At 37.1% G+C, this 23,111-nt stretch overlaps 1 protein-coding gene across 1 annotated transcript in view; it reads right to left on the reverse strand.

Moving 5' to 3' along the window:
- The window catches only part of DNAH8 (dynein axonemal heavy chain 8), a 369,939-nt gene that overhangs the window by 91,119 nt on the left and 255,709 nt on the right, over window positions 1–23,111 (reverse strand). The window contains exons 69-74 of the mRNA XM_088795770.1: window positions 15,331–15,498; window positions 14,612–14,827; window positions 11,612–11,749; window positions 10,093–10,220; window positions 9,198–9,369; window positions 7,544–7,699 (exon numbers count right to left, since the gene is read on the reverse strand). Coding sequence (XP_088651896.1) covers window positions 7,544–7,699; window positions 9,198–9,369; window positions 10,093–10,220; window positions 11,612–11,749; window positions 14,612–14,827; window positions 15,331–15,498 — 978 coding nt within the window. The remainder of the gene's footprint in view (window positions 1–7,543; window positions 7,700–9,197; window positions 9,370–10,092; window positions 10,221–11,611; window positions 11,750–14,611; window positions 14,828–15,330; window positions 15,499–23,111) is intronic.

Consider the following 23,111-nt stretch of genomic DNA (forward strand, 5'->3'; position numbering starts at 1 on the left):
AGACCAAAAGAACAGAATATTTGCAGCTCTGAGAACTGTGGTCCACAGACACGGAGTCACAGCCCAACTAGTTCAGACAAAGGGGAGAGAGCCATGGAAGCAGGACCGGCTGTGGTGGTGGTCGCCGCCATTGCTCTGGGCCACCTCTCACAACTCACCCCGCCCCTGTCCCCACCTATCTGGGCAGACCCCTGCAGGAGTAAACAGAACTGCTGAAACACACGGGCTCTGAATCTGGTGCAGGAAGAGATTTGGAACTTCAAAAGCTCTCCACATGAAGGTGGTGCCCTATGACACACGTGAACAATGTTCACAGAGGAGAAGCCCACCTTCCAGGAAATTCCACCATTGTGTGAGGAGCTGGAATGGTGCACAGAAAATATAACACTACAGTGTGAGAGAGAATAAAAGACCGCAGTCGGACAGAAAATAAAACATTCAACCAACACCTACTGGAAAACAAAAGAAAGACCTCTTTCTATCAACCTGTTGGAAAACCCACTCCTGTAGATGTCTAGGAAGAGAAATAATAAATCATTAATTGCCATGAATAACCAAGGTAACAAGACAGCTCAGGAAGAAAATGAAAAATCTCTAGAAAGTGAACTTAAAGACATGGAAATATGTGACTTAAATCTTCAATATGAGAATTCAAGATTGCAGTTCTTCAAAAACTCAACGAGATGCAAGAAAACACAGACAGGCAGTTTAATGAACTCAGAAACACAATCACAGAACAAAATGAACATTTTACCAAAGAAATTGAAATTTTAAAAAAAGAACCACATAGAATTTCTGGAGATTAAGAACTCAATAGAAGAAACTAAGAATGAAATAGCCAACTTAGGTAGTAGAGTTGACAAGATGGAGGAAAAAAATCAGTGACATCAGTGACAAAGATAGAAATTTGGAAATGACATGGATGGGAGAAGAAAGAGACTTGAGACTTAAAAGAAATGAAAGAACTCCACAAGAACTTTCTGACTCCATCAGAAAGAGCAATATAAGAATAATGGGCATACCAGAAGGAGAAGAAAGAGAGAAGGGAAAAGAGAGTATATTCAAGCAAATAGTCGACGAGAACTCCCCAAACATGTAGAAAGAAGTAGATCCTTGAATCCAAGAAGCAAATAGAACACCTAATTACCTCAACCCCAACAGGCCTTCTTCAAGGCCATTGTATTGAAGCTGTCAAAAATTAACGACAAAGAAAGAATCCTCAAGGCAGCCAGGGAAAAGAAGACAGTAACCTACAAAGGAAAGCCCATTAGATTATCATCAGAGTTTTCAACAGAAACTCTACAAGCCAGAAGAGAGTGGAATCAAATATTCAAACTATTGAAAGAGAGAAATTATGAGCCAAGAATAATATACCCAGCAAAGATATCCTTTAGATATGAAGGAGGAATAAAGACCTTTCCAACGTACAGAAGCTGAGGGAATTTTCTAACACATGACCTGTACTACAAGAAATATGAAGGAGGCTATTCGACCCGCATCAATAGGGATAATTTGTGGCAATCAAAACATATAAGGGGGGAGAGTAAAGGCCTGACTGCAATATGGGAATGGAGAAAGTAAACATTCTGAAGAAAATGGAATATTCTAAATATCAAACTTTCTTTTACATAAACTAAATGGTAACCACTCAAAAAAAAAAAATCAGAACTGAAATATATAATGTAATAAAAGAGGGGAAAATCATAGAATACCACCAAACAGAAATAACAGACAACAACAAGAGGCAAAGAAACAATGGAGACACAGTCTTACCAGAAAACCAAAGACAGAATGACCACCATAAATACAAATGGACTGAACTCACCAATAAAAAGGCACAGAATAGCAGATTGGATCAAAAAACTAAACCCAACCATATTCTTCCTCCAAGAGACACATCTCAGCTACAAGGACAAACATAGACTCAAAGTGAAAGGTTGGAAATTGACACCCAAAGCAAATGGTATCCAGAGAAAATCAGGTGTGGCCATACTGATATCAGATGAAGTAGACCTCAGGATAAAAAAGGTAATAAGAGACAAAGATGGACATTTCATAATGACAAAGGGGACTATAAAACAAGAAGACGTAACAGTCATCAATATTTATGCCACCAATCAGGGAGCACTGAAATAAATATACCAAGCAACTACTAACAGAACTAAAGGGAGAAATTGACCAAAACACAATTATACTGAGGGACTTAAATACATCATTGACAGCTATGGATAGATCATCCAAACAGAAAATAAATAACAAAATAGCAGCCCTAAATGACACATTAGATGAAATGGACATAATTGACATTTATAGAGCACTTCATCCTAGCACATCAGACTATACATTTTTTTCTAGTGTACATGGAACATTCTCAAGGATAGACCATATATTGGGACATAAAACTAGCCTCAGAAAATTTAAGAAGACCGAAATTATACCAAGCATATTCTCTGATCACAAGGCTTTGAAATTGGATATCAACTGCAAAAAGGAAGCAGGAAAAACCACAAATATGTGGAGATTAAACAACATACTTTTAAAGAATGACCAAGTCAAAGAAGAAATAAGAGGAGAGATCAAAAGATACATAGAAACAAATGAGAATGAAAATACATCCTACCAAAATTTTTGGGATGCAGTGAAAGCAGTTTTAAGAGGGACATTTATATCATTACAGGCCTATCTCAAGAAACAAGAAAAACCCCAGATAAATAACCTCATGGTACACCTTAAAGAACTTGAAAAAGAAGAACAAACTGAAACCCAAAGTCAGCAGAATAAAGGAAATAATAAAAATCAGAGCAGAACTAAATGAAATAGACAACAAAAAGACAATAGAAAAAGTAATGTGACAAAGAGCTGGTTCTTTGAAAAGATTAATAAAATTGACAAACCCTTGGCTAAACTCACTAAGATAAAAAGAGAATAGACACTAATAAACAAAATCAGAAATGAAAGAGGGGAAGTTATCATGGATGCCACAGAAATACAAAGGATCATCCAAGAATACTATGAAGGACTATATGCCATCAAATTCAATAACCTAGAAAAAATGAACAAGTTTTTAGAAACATACAGCCTTTCTAGGCTGAATCACGAAGAAATGGAAAATCTAAATAGACCGATCACCAGTACAGAAATTGAATCAATCATCTGAAACCTTCCCAAAAGCAAAAGTCCACGACCAGATGGCTTCACTAGTGAATTCTACCAAACCTTCAAAGAGGATCTAATCCTGTTCTCCTCAAACTCTTCCAAAATCCTTAAGAAGAGACAATACTCCCCAACTCATTTTATGAGGCCAACATTACTGATACCAAAACCTGGTAGGGATAACACACAAAAAAGAAAACTACAGACCAGTATCTCTGATGAATACAGATGCAAAAATCCAAAACAAAATTCTAGGAAATCGAATACAACAATGCATTAAAAAGATTATTCATTACGAACAAGTGGGTTTCATCCCAGGGGCACAAGGATGGTTCAAAATAGGCAAATCCATCAATGTGATACATCACATAAACAAAATAAAGGATAAAAATCATATGATTATAACAATTGATACAGAAAGAGCATTTGACAAGATACAACATCCATTTATGATTAAAACACTTAATTAGGGCCGGCCCGGTGGCTCAGGCGGTTAGAGCTCTGTGCTCCTGACTCCGAAGGCTGCCGGTTCGATTCCCACATGGGCCAGTGGGCTCTCAACCACAAGGTTGCCAGTTCAATTCCTCAAGTCCCGCAAGGGATGGTGGGCTCTGCCCCCTGCAACTAAGATTGAACATGGCACCTTGAGCTGAGCAGCTGCTGAGCTCCCAGATGGCTCAGTTGGTTGGAGTGCGTCCTCTCAACCACAAGGTTGTCAGTTCGACTCCCACAAGGGATGGTGAGCTGTGCCCCCTGCAACTAGCAATGGCAACTGGACCTGGAGCTGAGCTGCATCCTCCACAACTAAGACTGAAAAGACAACAACGTGAAGCTGAATGGCACCCTCTACAACTAAGAGTGAAAGGACAACAACTTGACTTGGAAAAAAACTCCTGGAAGTACACACTGTTCCCCAATAAAGAACTGTTCCCATTCCCCAATAAAATCTAAAAAAAAGACAAAAAAAAAGAACACTTAATAAAATAGGTATAGAAGGAAAATACCTTAACATAATAAAGCCCATATAGACAAACCCTCATCTAATATCATAATTAATGGTGAGAAACTGAAGCCCTTTGCTCTACGTTAAGGAACATGACAGGGCTGTCCCCTATCACCTCTGCTTTTCAACATAGTGTTGGAAGTCCTCGCCAGAGAAACCTCAGGCAAGAGAAAGAACTAAAAGGCATCCAAATTGGGAATGAAGAAGTTACTTCATTGTCACTCTTTGCAGATGACATGATGCTATATATAGAAAACCCTAAAGACTCCACCAAAAAGCTATTAGAAATAATCAACGAATACAGTAAAGTTGCTGGCTACAAAATCAACATGCTACAAAAGTCCATTGCATTCCTATATACTAACAATGAAATCTCAGGAAAAGAAATAAAAAAACAATTCCTTTTGCAATTTCAGGAAAAAGAATAAAATACCTAGGAATAAACTTAACCAAGGATGTGAAAGATCTATATGCTGAAAATTACAAGATATTTTAAAAAGAAATTGAAGAAGACAAAGAAATGGAAAGACATTCCGTGCTCATGGATTAGAAGAAACAACATAGTTAAAATGACCTTATAACCCAAAGCAATATACAGATTTAATGCAATCCCCATCAAAATCCCAATGGCAGTTTTTAAAGAAATAGAACAAAAAATCCTCAGATTTGTATAAAACCACAAAAGACCCCAAATAGCCAAAGCAATCTTAATAAAAAAGAACAATGCTGGAGGTATCACTCTCCCTGACTTTAGCTTGTACTACAGGGCAACAATAATCAAAACAGCATGGTATTGGCAGAAAAACAGACACATAGACCAATGGAATAGAATTGAGAACCCAGAAATAAACCCACATAAATATGGACAGATAATTTTTGACAAGAAGCGAAAAACATACAATGGAGAAAAGGCAGCCTCTTCAATAAATGGTGCTCGCAGAATTGGAAAGTCACGTGCAAAAGAATGACACTGGACTGTTATCTGTCACCATGTACCAAAATTAATTCAAAATGGATCAAAGACCTAAGCATAAGGTCTTTGCATAGAAGAAAACATAGGTACTAAACTTATGGACTTTGGTTCAAAGAGCATTTTATGAATTTGACTCCAAAGGCAAGGGAAGTAAAAGCTAAAATAAATGAATGGGACTATATCAAACGTAGAAGCTTCTGCACAGCAAAAGAAACCATTGACAAAATAAAGAGGCAACCAACTGAATGGGAGAAGATTTTTGCAAACAGCGCCTCCGATAAGGGGCTAATATCCAAAATATACAAGGAACTCATACAACTCAACAACAAAAAACAAACAACCCAATTGAAAAATGGGCAGAGGACCTGAAGAGACATTTCTCCAAAGAGGACACACAAAAGGCAAATAGACATATGAAAAAATGCTCAACATCACTAATCATCAGAGAAATGCAAAGAAAAACCACAATGAGATATCACCTCACCTCAGTTAGATTGGCGATCATCAACAAGACAAACAGTAAGAAGTGTTGGAGAGGTTGTGGAGAAAAATAAACCCTCATACACTGTTGGTTGGTGCAGCCGCTGTAAAGGCAGTGTGGAGGTTCCTCCAAAAATTAGAATAGGTTTACCATATGACCCAGCAATCCCTCTCCTGGGTATCTACCCAAAAACTCTGAAAACATTTATCCATAAAGACATGTGCGCTCCAATGTTCATTGCAGCTTTGTTTACGGTGGCCAAGACCTGGAAACAACCAAAATGTCCTTCAATAGATGAATGGATAAAGAAGTTGTGGTATATATACACAATGGAATACTATTTGGCAGAAAGAAAAAATGAAATAGTACCACTTGTGACAACATGGATGGATCTTGATATTATGATGCTAATAAGTCATTATGAAGATTATGAGATTATGAAGCGAAATAAGCCAGACAGAAAAAGTAGAGAAGCATATGATTTCACTGACATGTGATACATAAAACTGAAAACAACAAAAGAACAAGACAAACAAATAAAGGAACAAAAACTCATAGACATAGACAATAGTTTAGGGGTTAACAGAGGGTAAGGGGGTGGGGTTTCTAGAAGAGGTTAAACAGGGTCTAATATATGGTGATGGAAAGAGAACCGACTCTGGGTGGTGAACACACAATGTGAGATATAGATAATGTATTACAGAATTGTACACCTGAAATCTATGTAACTTTACTAACAATTGTCACACCAATAAACTTTAATTTAAAAAAAAAAAGAAAAAAGAAAAAAGATGACCAAATGATTCTTCTGGCTTTTTCTTTCTTTCTTTCTTTCTTTTTTTTCAAATATTGCAATGATACATTTTGGTTAATTCCTTTAAATTCAATAGATATCTGAATTTCTACTCTATATAAAGAACTGTACAGAAAATATAAAGATGGTTTAAAACTATAAACCTGGTCAGCAAGAAGTTTGTGATACGGGGTTTTGAAAATTAATTTGGGGAACATACAGAGGGATAGTGGATGGGGGGAGGGGGGTTCACACTGTGTGAGGGATATAAATGATAAACGTCTAAGTTTTGCTTTGTCTTGTGCACCTGAAACTAATAAAAAAAAAAAAGAAGTTTGTGATATAGTAGAGATAGAAGACAAACATGCAAAGAATAATTCAGGAAAGACATTAAGTCTAAATCCACAACAGAAGTGCTAACAATACACTGTGAGGATTCAGGACAGGCTTTCATTTCAGTACCCAGAAAAGTCTTGATTAAGGTAGTGTTGGATGTGGACTTTGAAGAATATTTAAGATTTTTATAAGGGATGTAAATGAAGTGGGCAGTAGGGTGGAGCAAGATATTCTCGTTAATGGAAATAGTACAAGCAAAAATATGGATCCAGGACGCTTAGAATTGGGAACGGTGTTTAGGAAACAATGAATAGTCCATACTGGTAGCTGAATAGAAATATCAGTTGTAACAGGGTCCCTAAGGGAGCCAGGAGGGCTGGAATCCTGCCCTTTGTCTACCCCTACCTTAAAATGAACACCTTCCTAGACTCCAACCCCAAACCTGGACTCTAGTATGTTACGCAGTACCAAGTGTCTGAGCTAGGTCAGCACAAGGGGCCTAAATCACAAGTTCTTCCTTTGCTGCTTTCCTATAAGCCAAGACCCCAGGTCCAGAATAAAAGCCACATGTAATACTGGCAAAAGGAACAGAGCCAGGGAAATGGGCAGGGGTGGAGGGATGGGGGTGAGATCAAGAGAGAGCACAAAAGAGAGAAAATACCAAAGCCTTTGCCCTAAATCCCTGTTAAAAAACTCAAGGGTGTATAATCAGCAAACAATTGTAGAGGTGACAATTTATGGCTGGTAGATTCAATTGAAATTTTGGGAGAATTTCAAGATTCCTTTCCCATGCCTGGTACATACCTGCAGGTCATTTTCCTTTTCCTTTGATTTAATCCAAGTTTTGCCTTGAGTTTGTGGATCTATGAGGAGTGGGTATCTGGTGGCCTTTGTCACAATAATGCCATTCTGAATTGAGAGGTCATCTCCTGGTAATCCCTGCAGCCCCCACTCGCCAATCTGAATAACAGGAAATGGGTATGGCCATTCGAAGGAGAACAAGAATGCTTTCATTAGTAATTAGAAGTATCACAATCTAAAAGAATTTAAAATTTGGACATATTTTTTTCCACTGAGACTATGCAACAGTTTACCTAGAAAAAAAGATGAAATGTGAACCCAATAATATTAAATAAAAACAAAAAACAAATTTATCATCTAATAAATCCTTCCTCTAATAACTCAAGATTAGGTTTAGTCCTTTATGCTGAATTTTCATACTTACAAGGAAATGCTGTTAAATTGATTGCATATGAAACCTGATTTGAGGAGTTTGAAGCATGGTTGCTGAACATTCAGAGAACATAGGGGCTTGAAATACGGCGACTCTGAGTGGGTGGGATCCGGACTGTCGGGGCAGGGGAGATAATGACTATATGGAATGAGAGGTCAGAGAAGATAAACCCTGGTATAAGCCTCTGAAACTTCCATTTCCTGCCCTAGGTTCTGCTTACATGGGGTACAGGGGATTGCATAGCTGGGGACAGAGAAATTAGGGGAGATGAGATATTATATTGGCAGGAGCTCATCAATGACATTAAAAAAATTTTTTCCTTGCCAAATTAAGGGGAATTGCTAGCCTGCTTCCACACGGTCAATAAAATCACCCAAGATCCAATGAACCAACCAGCCTACACCTTCGTTAAATTATCCCAGCACCTCCAAAGGCCGTAATTTATAAAGAGCATCCTGGCCCACTTTGCCTCGCCAGGGTCCCATTGTAGCTCCAGTGCATTATCTAGGCCCTGTCAGGTTCAGCTCAACATTGTTTGAATTGGAAAAGATTAATTTTTTAACTTTGAAACAGAGATAATACTAAATTAACAGCATGGCATCTCTAAGGAAACAGCAACTGGGGAGTATATTCACAAATCAGAAAAGCAGCTCATGAATACAAATTGCCTGGAAAGCATTTAATACCACAGGAGCTCTGCAAGATATAGCGAAAATTGACAGAGACATCAAATTCCCAACAAGGAAGGTTAGTGTAGCAGGACACGCTGTTACTCAGTGACACCAGAATTTTCTGTTGTGTTCTGCTGCTGGACCCTAAAAAAGAGATGGTTAATGATCAGAAGAAGATTAACACCAGTAGTCATGGCTTCGTTAATGTCTACATTTGCCTACGATGTTTGAAAGAGAGTGTGACTTAACAGGACTGGTATAAATAATGGAGGGCTGTAAGAGGGGTTCAGTATCAGGAAGTCAATAACTCACAGTGACCTTCTAGCTCATAACAGCGCAATTGGTATTAATATGAAAGCAAGATGTCCAAAAATGCAAAGGAACGTTTATACAACAAAGAAAATTCATTTTTTGGAGCTCTTAAGCATTTTCAAAACCACCTTTTTAATTAAATGGAAAAAAAAAGAAAGAAAGTGTACTTTGATTTCTTCGTAAGTAAGAAATAAAACAAGACTGAAATTCAAGTTAATACTATGAGGAAAGTAATACTTACTGTTGGAGGATCCACCAACATTGAAATAAGATTCAGGTTTTCAGTGAAAGGAATCTTCCGTGCCCTCAACTCTATCTCCCACTGATCTTTAAGCAACAGGTTCCTAAATATCTGATTGAAAGGCCCAAGGTAGGAAAGGAATCCGGTGCACAACAGAATATCACCTACGAGTCTGTTAAGAAAAAACAGAAACTGAGTCACCTGACACAGTTTAAGCTCTCCCATTGAGGAGTGTGAAAGGCCACAGTGCAGTTTTGTTGTTACGAGGTGAAATTCTTCTTTACTTAATGCATAACACTTGGTGGCCAGACATAAAGAGACCATGCACAAAGGAGCCCCCAAGACCGACAAAGGATGGAAGTGACCACATTTGGGGACCGTCAGGGAACAGGAGAGAAGGTCCTGCCTGCAGCCTGTAGGTCCAGAGCCTCGACACACAGAGGAGACACACAGAGGAGGCAATTGTGCGGCACCCACCGCATGCCTGGCCCTGCTCGGAGTCAGTCTTGGTTAAACTGTTTTTCCCTTCTCATTCCCCTCTTAAAGTTTTCTGAGGACACCCATAGGGAAGAGCTGACAACTGGAGCAAGCATCTAGGTTGTTCTGGCAAAACCAAACCATAGGAGGAGCACTCTCGTACTGAAAATCCACATCGCTGAACCAAAATTGAGATTAAAAATGTCTCACAAAATTTTCTTCCCTCTCTGTTTTAAGTGCTTAACTTAAGCTGGAAGCACTTTCTTAGGTGACGAGATTCAGAGATGGATATACAGAAGTGAAGGGGAAAAGCACTTCACAGGGAGATGGATTTTATGTTCTCTAATGTCACACGCAGGTGGCATTTGGGGTGGTGACTAAGCAGGAGAGCAATTATAACAAAGACCGACATTTATACCTATTAATCTGAGCTTTGAACTCTTTACTTTGCTGAGTCCATCGGATTTTTTCTCCACTCAGTCCATCGATGAGAGCGGAAGCAGCCTGCATCTTTTTCCGGCACATATCGGCATCATTAAGCAAATCCTACGTTCATAAGGGAAGAATGTTTCAAATAACTTATTTAAAAATATCGTAATCAACCTGAAGCTGAAGCTGAACAATAATGAATGTCAACTACAATTAGTTACAAGAAGCGGAGTACAGCATTAGGAATAGAGACAGTGGAAATGTAACGGCTGTGTGCAATGTCAGAGGGATAGTGGATGGGGGGAGGGGGTTGTCACTGTGTGAGGGATATAAATGATAAATGTCTAACTAATACATTGTTTTGCGCACCTGAAACTAACAAAAAAATTGCTTAATCAAACATCCATTATATTCACATGCAAACATACACGGAGGAATTTCTTAATGTGCAAAATAAATATAATCTAAAAATACAGTGTGAGTGAAACTTTACATATTAAATTTTGGTAATTCATTCAGAATATTTTACCTTATAAAATTTCAAGAAAAGCAATTATGTAAGAGAGAATCCAAATCATATAAATTAAAACAGTATTTCTATTAAATATTTTCAAAACAGTGTCAAGTCAATAAAATATACCATTGTAAGTCTTGGGTTTAATAATAATTCTGAGTTCCTTGCAGTTTACAAAGTATTTTCCCCCAGAACACTTCTATACAACAGGAGTGTGCTGCAGCCAGCTCTTATCAGCTCTCAAGAGCCAATTGCTAAATTTTCAGGAAATACGTGAGCTGGTGTTCAACACAGCCATTATTAACAATTAAGTTATATAAACTTACAATTAAATAAATTATATTAAAAGAAAAGGTAACAAATAACCCAAACTCATCACTTCCTAATTATTTACTATGTTTTAGTATTATCTATTTAAGTCCATTGTGTCCGCATGGTGGAAATAATGTATAATGGTGTGCTGCTGCATATTTTTCCAAATCTGTGTTCAGTGTCATCACATTGATGGCTTAAAATGGGCAGTGATGGGAATACCTAGACCATGGGAATCAACAAACCCGGTGAATCAGGGCTTTCTTCTCCCCCTGGCCCCTGCTCCCCACAAGCTGACTATGGAACATTTATCAAACCACCACTGATTACAACCAATCCCATGAGGTTGTATTAGGATCCCCATTTGACAGATAATTCTAGCTCAATTGCCCTCAAATGCACAATTAATAAACGCATGAGCTGGATCTAAAACCCAATGTTCTAACTCCAAAGTTAGTACTCTTTGGTATAACATCACAGCTTGCTCATATAGAAAATGATTCTTTAAAAAACACAAAAAAGAATTTGAAGTGTCAAAGATCCAAAATAAGTAGACATAGTTAGTAAGGGCATTCAGGTAAATATTTTTTTCATCATAAACATTTGACTAATTTCTAAATACAACACATACTGTATAAAATTTCAGTATGTCATTTCAGTAATTTTGTGTTTTTAATCTCACCATTTTCTCATTCATTGCTGCGTCAAATTTTGCTTGTACTTTATCCAACTCGGCTTGTTTCTCATCAAGCAGTGCCTGTGCCTTCCCCAATTCAGCATTAGCAACTGCTAAGCGGCCTTCTTGCTTGGCCAGGTTAGCCTTGAAGGGAAGAAAAGGTGATTAGTGGAGAGCTGTATTAGCGCTGCGAAACATTTGCTTTTAATTGATAAATACATAATTTGATTTTAATCGATAAATGTATCAAATTTAAATTAGATTTTAATTGATAAATACATAAATGAGATAATTTTTGCCCTAGATGGTATTCTGAGGTTATCTGTTGCAGTGTTTACAGCTGGGAAAACCAAAGGTCTTGGAGATATTTCATTAAAGTTCTTTTATTTATTAATGTTCAATATAGAAAACATGGAAAACACAGCAACATATAGGAAGGAGAACAAAAATTACCCATGATACTTCCCAGAGATAGTCTCTGAGTATTGTGTTAAGAAGTTGATGACTGGCATTTTGATATATTTCCCTACCTAATGTAGTCTATAATCAGTTCCCCATGTCCTTAAACACCTTTTCACAAACATTAGTTATATGGCTGCATAATATCCCACAATTTGGATGTATTATCATTTACTTAATCTTTTCTATACCTTCAGACAGTTCCTTTTCCCTCCCATTTTAAATCATTACAAATAACGCTGTGACAAATACTTTTGAGTATGTAAACACTTTGGATGGTTTCTTTGGCAAAGATTCTTTGAAGTGACATTACTATAACAGTTTTTCATCCTTTTTCTAAGTCCTACAACATGGTAATTATCTGTTTCTTGTAAATTTAAAGTAATTAATCAGCAAAGTAAGATAGCCCCCGAGCCTTCTGGTGTAGATTTTGGATAACTTTCTCATTCTCTTTCTCAATATTTCATTTATTTGAATTTAGCCTTTTTATCCCAGGAAATTCTAATGTATTTATATATATATCTGTAAAATTTGCTTTTCAATTATTTAAATCTATGTATCTGTGATTATATGGATTTATCTTTCCATTCTCATTTGTTCTTCTGTATTTTCTTCTTGGTTAGACTTTTCAAGAACATATCTATTATATTTTGTTTTTGCAAGGCATCAGTTCTTAGATTTACTCATAAATTCTGCTACTTTTCTCTAATTTTTAATGTTACTTTTATTAGCTCTATTTTGCTTTCTTCAAATTTTGTGTTTATGTATAAGTGAGTATGTAATGGAGTGTTTAGTTTCTGTGATTCATTTAAGGGCTAAGAACGTACCATTTTGGCCACATCATAACTAGCTTTGGCAATCAGTTTTTTGTCATCACTTTCTAAATAGAAGTGACTAGCTTTTCTAAATGTAAACTTTAAATTTTATTGCTTATTATCAGAGAATGAGGCCTCAGCAATTTTTGCTTTTGGAAATTGGAGCAAGGTCTTCTTTTTAATATTCAATATGATCAATTTTTCTAAATGTTTCTTGGATACTAGGAGTAATTTCATATTCTTTGTTTATATTGAAGCAAGTCAATGGAACTATTGAACCTTACAAATAATATAGTATAAAATCTCTATATAATTATTAATTTATGTCTACTCAAGACTGGCTACATAATTTGCAGGGCCCAGTGTAAAATGGAAATGTGGGGTCTCCTGTTAAAAAATTATTAAGAACTTCAAGAGGGTGACAGCAGAGCATTAAGCCAAGCGTGGGCCTTCTAAACATAGGACGCTCTGTGCACACCGATAAACGTAGCCCTATGCCTAGCAGATCTGTGGTAGATTGATAGTATGTGCCACTAGCTCAAATTACAATAGTATTTTTATTAATCCCCACTTAAAATATTAATAGGTTTTGCTTTATGTAACTTGATACTATTTTATTTATTGCATAAACATTATTAGAATTAAGTCTCGTCGTGGATCAAAATTTTTATCAATAAAAAAGAATGGCTCTTACAAGTGCTTTTTTTCTTGAAGTCTACATTTATAGTAATATTTCTCTCTTGGTATCTTTTTGTTTGGGTATATTTGCTATATTTTCTCATCATTTCCCTCTGTTAAAACTTTTTTCTTAAATTTATTTTCTATTTGTCTCAAAGCACAGAGTTTAAAGAAGCAATTGCTTATTGTGAAAACCAGTAACCCCCTGCCCACCTACTCACCATTTTCCATTCCACAGAGCAGCTACTTTCAACAATTTTAGCTTTATGGGGCTGGGGGTGAGCAGTGGGGGTAGTGTTTGTCTAGGTGGTATATTTTATGACTCCTTTGCACTCCTGAGAATGGCCTTCTGTTCCCTCAGACATGATGGATGGTCTGGGCCAGTATATATGAGCGTGTGTGTGTGTGTGTGTGTGTGTGTGTGTGTGTCCTTCGATACTTAAATTGCTTGCTTGAGAATGTCTTTTCTGTTCCCTCATACGTGAAGGGCAGCTTGACCAGTTTTTGAATTTTTGCATCCCAGCAATTTCCTCCTCAATACTCTGCACGCGTTTTTTCATTATCTCTTAGTATTAATACTTAGGGTTTTGGGATAGCAGTGACATCCTGATTTCTCCTCTTCTCTAAGCAACTTCTAAAATTTTGTTTGTTTCTTAGATGCATATAAGTTTCTCTTTCTGTCTTTGAAATTGAAAACATTCCAGGTGTTGTTCCTAATTTTTATAAATTCTGTTTGGAATACAGCAGTCAAATCCAGTTTCCAAACCTCATCTCCAAATTTTAAAGAAATGGCAAGTTTTCTTTCATGACAGCTTGATTATTATTCCTGATAAATTCAGTCCCTATGTTAACAAGTTGGTTTTGGTTTCTTGTCTGCGATGCCAGGAAACACGTAACAGATGTAAAAAGAATGAGAAACTCTGAGAGTACATACAGAAAAAAAGAAAAGCTGGTAACAGGGACATCTACCTTTGTTAGTCAAAATTATGCTTTGCCTTTTAATGACTAATTTTATTAAACACTTATTTATTGGGAGAAGGAGGGAAACTTTTACCTTCAGAGGCAATACTTCTCTATTGATACCATAAAACGTTGCCATAGCAAGTGTCCAAGACAGCAGACCAGCCACATTCCCACAGACTTTTTTGGCACTTTCAAAAGAGTAATCATCCATATTAAAATACGGCTGCAGGAACTCAACTGTCTCTTCATTTATTGTGTCCTTGGGGAACTGCTGAAGGCTCCACAGGAAGCCTGTCGCACTCATCAGCTGAAAAACAGTATTACAACATGTAAGTTCTGGAAGAAAAGAAATACTTTTTTTCTGAGTTAGTATGTACTTCTAAATTGAATTTTTTTCAAAGAAATAATAAGTGATTTGCTCTAAACATACAAACCAAGACTATGGCATTAGTAAACCAAATCTGTAAATTGTAAACTGTTTTCCCATTTCCATGGTGAAAGAGTAACAATAAAAGCTACATAAGCTTCCTGCCATGTGAGTGCACCTAAATGCCACTGACGACACAGATCTCCTTTTGGAGACTAGGTTGGGTTGACATCAAGACTGATTCTGAACAGATTTTATAAAAAAAAAGCATTCAGTTGTAAAATTTTTCCGTAGTTACATTTTGGGGAGATGCCGATTAAGATAAACTATTCAATACACAATGAATGAGTTTTGTCTGCCAGCTTGTCTGGTCTATATTAAGTACCCTAGGATGAGGGCACCTGAGGCCCCTCATAAGGCTTATAAAGATGGATTTTACTTACTTTTAATGACTCTGCCCATGATGGCTTGCAGCAAGGCTTTTCTGGATCCATAGTAACAGGGTCAATTTTCTTTTGAAATAGCAACAGAACGCAGTCCATGATTCTCATAATAAGATGCGGGGGCTTTGCAAGTTTCCTGACTGTGGCAATATCATTTGGCTTGATAGTCTGTATTTGGGTTTAGAAATCAATATTGTTTTATTGAGTAGTATTCATAGTCATATGAAAATCTAATACTTGTATCTTTTTCATTAGTTTCAAGTGTACAAAAACAACCTAGTGATTAGATATTTATATACCTCACAAAGTGATAACTCCAATAAGTCTGTTACACTTCTCACACTGCACATAGTTATTACAATGTTATTGACTATCTTCCCTATGCTATACTTTATACACCACGTCTATTTTTCAAAATTATAGTTGACATTCAATATTGTTTTATATTAGTTTCAGGTGTACAACATAGTAGTTAGACATTTATATAATTTTTCTAACTTATGAAGTGATCCCCCCTATAAGTTTAGTATCCATCTGACATTATACATAGTTTTTACAATATTACTGACTATAGTCCCCACACTGTACTTTATATCCCCGTGACTATTTTTTTAAATTATAGTTGACACTCAGTGTTATTTTATATTAGTTTCATATATACAGCACAGTGGTTAGACATTTACAAAATTTATAAAGTGATCCCCCAATAAGTCTAGTAACCATCTTAAACTTAACCAAAACACAAACCTAATCCTAACCCTAATGCTTTTTCTGCATCTTGACATGATCACATGATTTTTATCTTTCATTTTGTTTATGTGATGTATCACATTAATTGATTTGCGGATATTGAACCAACTTGAATACCAGTAATAAACCCCACTTGATCGTGGTGGATGGTCATTTTAATGTATTGCTGAATTCGGTTTGCTAATATTTTGTTGAGAATTTTTGCACCCATGTTCATCAGGGATATGGGCCTATAGTTTTCTTTTTTTGGTAATGTCTTTGTCTAGTTGTAGAATCAGGGTAATGGTGGCCTCATAAAACGAGCTTGGGAGCATTCCCTCCTCTTGAATTTTTTGGAATAGTTAGAGAAAAATAGGTGTTAAGTCTTCTTTGAATGTTTGGCAATATTCACCTGTGAATCCATCTGGTCCAGGACTTTTGTTTGTTGAGAGCTTGTCGATTACTGATTCAATTTCATTAGTAATAATCAGTCGGTTCAGATTTTCTGTTTCTTCTTGATTCAGCCTTGGAAGATTGTATACTTCTAGGAGTTTATCCATTTCTTCCAGATTGTGCAATTTGTTGGAGTATAATTGCTCAGAGTATTTTCTTTACATTTTTTGTATTTCTGTTGTGTCAGTTGTCACTTCTCCTCTTTTATTTCTGATTTTATTTATTTAGGTCTTCTCTCTTTTTTTCTTGATGAGTCTAGTTAAAGACTTATCAATTTTGTTTGTATTTTCAAAGAACCAGATCTTGGTTTCATTGACCTTTTATTTATTTTTTTAGTCTCTATTTCGTTTAATCTTTGCTCTGATCTTTATTTTTCTTTCCTTGTATTCACTTTGGGCCTTGTTTGCTGTTCTTTTTCCAGTTCTCTTAGGTGTAAAATTAGATTGTTTATTTGAGATTTTTCTTGTTTCTTGAGGTAGGCCTGCATTGCGATGAATTTCCCTCTTAGGACAGTTTTCGCTGTGTCTCACACATTTTGGGTCATTGTGTTTTAATTTTCATTTGTCTCAAGGTATCTTTTAATTTGTCCTTGATCTCATTGTTAACCCATTCATTGTTTAGTAGCATGTAATTTAGTCTCCATATGTTTTTATGTTTTTCAGATTTTTTTACTTGTAATTGATCTCTAGTTTCCTATCATAGTGGTCAGAAAAGATACAGGTCTAGTGTGTCATTTAAGACTGCTGTTTCCAGGATCCAGATCAAAATGGCGGCTTGAGGTGAGCCTCCATAAAGCTCCCCTGGAATTTACAACTAACGGAACAACAAAAACTCCACAAAGGACTCCCTGCACAGCAGACCGGCAACACGAAGAGGTCCACTACTGAATTCACCTAAAGGCGAGCGAATCGCTCGAGTGGGGGAGGAGGGAAGGAAGAAGTGTGGAGACTGAGCCGCGCGGGCGCAGGATGCAGACAGCTCAGTGCTCCGAGCTCGCTGCTTCCCGGAACTACCGCAGCTGCGGGAGAGGGAAGAACTCGGACTGCTAGGGCTCCGCTTATGGCCCACAGGGCTGAGGGGGCAGCATATAACACGGCTGAACCCAATGCTCACGGCAGAGACCCCGGAGAAAAGACTGAGGGAAGAAGGCTGAAAACGGTGGTTTAAGCCCGCACTGCCGAGCAGAGAACGGAAGCCTTAGGCACTGAGACTAGCCGCCCCCTCCCTCCCTTCCCAGAGCTCGCCCTGCCCCCACCTGCCCGGTGCTAGAAATGGAACAGTAGTGGTGTCAGATCAAAAGAACAGAATATTTGCTGTTCTGAGAACTGTGGACCGCAGATACAGATTCGCAGCCCAATTAGTTCCGGCAAAGGGGAGGGAGCTGTGGAAGCAGGACCGGCTGTGGTGGTGGTCACCGCCATTGCTCTGGGCCACCTCTCACAACTCATCCTGCCCCTTGCCCCACCTATCTGGGCGGATCCCTGCAGGAGTAAACAAAACTGCTAAAACATTCGGGCTCTGAATCTGGAGCTGGAAGAGCTTTGTAACATCAAAAGCTCTCCGCATACCCACCGGGACACTGCACGCTGTGACCTAGATGAACTATTAACAGAGGAGAAGCCCGTCTCCCAGGGAATCCCCCTATTGTGTGAGAAGCTGGAATAGTGCAGAGAAAACATAGCACTACCATGTGGGAGAAGAAAAATAAGCTGCAGTTAGAGAAAAAATAAAACATTCTACCAACAAGTACTGGAAAACAAAAGAAAGACCTCTGCCTATCAACCTGTTGCAGAAGCAACTCCTGTAGATGTCTAGGAAGAGAAATAATAAATCAGTAATTGCCATGAATAACCAAGGCAACAAGACAGCTCAGAAAGAAAGTGAAAAGTCTCCAGAAAAGGAATTTAAAGATATGGAAATATGTGACTTAAATGACAGAGAATTCAAAATTGCAGTTCTTAAAAAACTCAATGAGAAAACAGAAAGGCAGTTTAATGAACTCAGAAACACAATCAAAGAACATCATGAGCATTTTACGAAAGAGACTGAAATTTTAAAAAAGAACCAAATAGAATTTCTGGAGATTAAGAACTCAATAGAAGAAATTAAGAATGAAATAACCAGCTTAGGTAGTAGAGTTGACCAGATGGAGGAAAGAATCAGTGACATCGAAGATAGAAACCTGGAAATTACACAGATGGAAGAAGAAAGAGACTTGAGACTTAAAAGAAATGAAGGAACTCTACAAGAACTTTCTGATTCCATCAGAAAGAGCAATATAAGAATAATGGGCATACCAGAAGGAGAAGAAAGAGAGAAGGGAACAGAGAATATAGTCGAACAAATTGTCGATGAGAACTTCCCAAACTTGTGGACCGAACTGGATCCTCGAATTCAAGAAGCAAATAGAACACCTAATTACCTCAATCCCAACAGGCCTTCTCCAAGGCACATTGTATTGAAGCTGTCTAACATCAACGACAAAGAAAGAATCCTCAAGGCAGCAGGGAAAAGAAGACGGTAACCTACAAAGGAAAGCCCATTAGATTATCATCAGATTTTTCAGCAGAAACTCTACAAGCCAGGAGGGAGTGGAACCAAATATTCAAACTATTGAAAGAGAGAAATTATGAGCCAAGAATAATATATCCAGCAAAGATATCCTTTACATATGAAGGAAGAATAAAGACCTTTCCAGACATACAGAAGCTGAGGGAATTTTCTAATACACGACCTGCACTACAAGAAATACTAAAGGACGCTATTCGACCACCATCAACAGGGACAATTTGTGGCAACCAAAACATAAAAAGGCGCAGAGTAAAGGCCTGAACCGGAATATGGGAATGGAGAAAGTAAGCGTGCTGAAGAAAATGGAATACTCTAAATATCAAACTTTATTTTACATAAACTTAAGAGTAACCACTCAAAAAAAAAATCCAGAACTGAAATATATACTGTGATAAAAGAAAAAACAGAGGGAAACATCATAGAATACCACCACACAGAAATAATAGACAATAATAAAAAGGCAAAGAAACAATGGAGACACAGCCTTACCAGAAAACTAAAGATAGAATGACAAGAAATCCTCACATATCAATAATTACCCTAAATGTAAATTGACTGAACTCACCAATAAAAAGGCACAGAGTAGCAGATTGGATCAAAAATGTAAACCCAACCATATGCTGTCTCCAAAAGACACATCTCAGTTACAAGGACAAGCATAGACTCAAAGTGAAAGGGTGGAAATTGACACTCCAAGCAAATGGTACCCAGAGAAAATCAGGTGTAGCCACAATGATATCATATGAAACAGACTTCAGTGTGAAAAAGATAACAAGAGACAAAGATGGACATTTCATAATGGTAAAGGGGACTATACAACAAGAAGACATAACAGTCATCAATATTTATGCCACCAATCAGGGAGCACCGAAGTATACCAAGCAACTACTAACAGAACTAAAGGGAGAAATTGACCAAAACACAATTATACTAGGGGACTTAAATACATCACTGACAGCTATGGATAGATCATCCAAACAGAAAATAAAGTAAGAAATAGCAGCCCTAAATGACACATTAGATGAAATGGACATAATTGACATTTATAGAGCACTTCATCCTAAAACATCAGACTATACATTTTTTTCTAGTGTACATGGAACATTCTCAAGGATAGACCATATATTGGGACATAAAATCAGCCTCAGCAAATGTAAGAAGATTGAAATAATACCAAGCATATTCTCTGATCACAAGGCTTTGAAACTGGATATCAATTGCAAAAAGAAAGCAGGAAAAAACACAAATACATGGAGACTAAACAACATACTTTTAAAGAACGACTGGGTCAAAGAAGAAATTAGAGGAGAGATCAAAAGATACATAGAAACAAATGAGAATGAAAATACATCCTACCAAAATTTTTGGGATGCAGCAAAAGCAGTTTTAAGAGGGAAATTTATCTCATTACAGGCCTATCTCAAGAAACAAGAAAAATCCCACATAAATAACCTCACATTACACCTTAAAGAACTGGAAAAAGAAGAACAAGTGAAACCCAAGGTCAGCAGAGGAAAGGAAATAACAAAAATCAGAGCAGAAGTAAATGAAATAGAGAACAAAAAGACAATAGAAAAAATTAACGTGACCAAGAGCTGGTTCTTTCAAAAGATTAACAAAATTGACAAACCCTTGGCTAGACTCACTAAGATAAAAAGAGAGAAGATACTAATTAACAAAATCAGAAATGAAAAAGGGGAAGTTATCACGGACACCACAGAAATACAAAGGATCATCCAAGAATACTATGAAGGACTATATGCCACCAAATTCAATAACCTAGAAGAAATGGACAAGTTCTTAGAAACAGATAGCCTTCCAAGGCTGAACCATGAAGAACTGGAAAATCTAAACAGACTGATCACCAGTAACGAAATTGAATCAGTCCTCCAAACCTTCCCAAAAGCAAAAGTCCGGGACCAGATGGCTTCACTAGTGAATTCTACCAAACCTTCAAAGAGGATCTAATACCACTCCTGCTCAAACTCTTCCAAAAAATTGAAGAAGAGACAGTACTCCCTAACTCATTTTATGAGGCCAACATTACCCTGATACCAAAACCTGGTAAGGACAGCACAAAAAAAGAAAACTACAGACCAATATCTCTGATGAATACCGATGGAAAAATCCTAAATAAAATTCTAGCAAATCGAATACAACAATGCATTAAAAAGATTATTCATCACGACCAAGTGGGGTTCATCCCCGGGGCACAAGGATGGTTCAACGTACGCAAATCCATCAATGTGATACATCATATAAACAAAATAAAGGACAAAAATCATATGATTATATCAATTGATGCAGAAAAAGCATTTGACAAGATACAACATCCATTTATGAGTAAAACACTTAATAAAATAGGTATAGAAGGAAAATACCTTACCATAATAAAGGCCATATATGACAAGCCCTCTGCTAATCTCATAATTAATGGAGAAAAATGGAAGCCCTTTGCTCTACGTTCAGGAACACGACAGGGATGTCCCCTATCACCTCTGCTTTTCAACATCGTGTTGGAAGTCCTTGCCAGAGCAATCAGGCAAGAGAAAGAAATAAAAGGCATCCAAATTGGGAATGAAGAAGTTAAATTATCACTCTTTGCAGATGACATGATGCTATTTATAGAAAACCCTAAAGACTCCACCAAAAAGCTATTAGAAACAATCAACGAATACAGTAAAGTTGCTGGCTACAAAATCAACGTACAAAAGTCCATTGCTTTCCTATATACTAACAATGAAATCTCAGAAAAAGAAATACAAAAAAACAATTCCTTTTGCAATTGCAGCAAAAAGAATAAAATACCTAGGAATAAACTTAACCAAGGATGTGAAAGACCTATATGCTGAAAACTGTAAGACATTTTTTAAAGAAATTGAAGAAGACACAAAGAAATGGAAAGACATTCCATTGGATTGGAAGAATCAACATAGTTAAAATGGCCATATTACCCAAAGCAATATACAGATTCAATGCAATCCCCATCAAAATCCCAATGGCATATTTTAAAGAAATAGAACAAAAAATCATCAGATTTGTTTGGAACCACAAAAGACCCCGAATAGCCAAAGCAATCTTAAGAAAAAAGAACAACAATGGAGGTATCACACTTCCTGACTTTGGCTTGTACTACAGGGCTACAATAATCAAAACAGCATGGTATTGGCAGAAAAACAGACACATAGACCAATGGAATAGAATTGAGAACCCAGAAATAAAACCACATAAATATGGACAGATAATTTTTGACAAAGAAGCTAAAAACATACAATGGAGGAAAGACAGCCTCTTCAAATAAATGGTGCTGGGAGAATTGGATAGCCACGTGCAAAAGAATGAAACTGGACTGCTATCTGTCACCATGTACCAAAGTTAATTCAAAATGAATCAAAGACTTAAGCATAAGACCTGACACAATAAACTGCATAGAAGAAAACATAGGTACTAAACTTAAGGACCTTGGGTTCAAAGAGCATTTTATGAATTTGACTCCAAAGGCAATGGAAGTAAAAGCTAAAATAAACGAATGGGACTATATGAAACTTAAAAGCTTCTGCACAGCAAAAGAAACCATTGACAAAATAAAGAGGCCACCAACTGAATGGGAGAAGATTTTTGCAAACAGTGCCTCCGATAAGGGGCTAATATCCAGAATATACAAGGAACTCATGCAACTCAACAACAAAAAAACAAACAACCCAATTGAAAAATGGGGAGAGGACTTGAAGAGACATTTCTCCAAAGAGGACATACAAATGGCAAATAGACATATGAAAAAATGCTCAACATCACTAATCATCAGAGAAATGCAAATGAAAACCACAATGAGATATCACCTCACCTCAGTCAGAATGGCTATCATCAACAAGACAAATAGTAACAAGTGTGGGAGAGGCTGTGGAGAAAAAGGAACCCTCATACACTGTTGGTGGGAATGCAGACTGGTGCAGCCATTATGGAAGGCAGTGTGGAGGTTCCTCAGAAAATTACAAATAGAATTACCATATGACCCAGCAATCCCTTGC

The sequence above is a fragment of the Rhinolophus sinicus genome, chromosome 2 (assembly GCF_057876585.1).
Source record: "Rhinolophus sinicus isolate RSI-liver-muscle chromosome 2, RSI-T2T, whole genome shotgun sequence".
Lineage (NCBI taxonomy): Eukaryota > Metazoa > Chordata > Mammalia > Chiroptera > Rhinolophidae > Rhinolophus > Rhinolophus sinicus.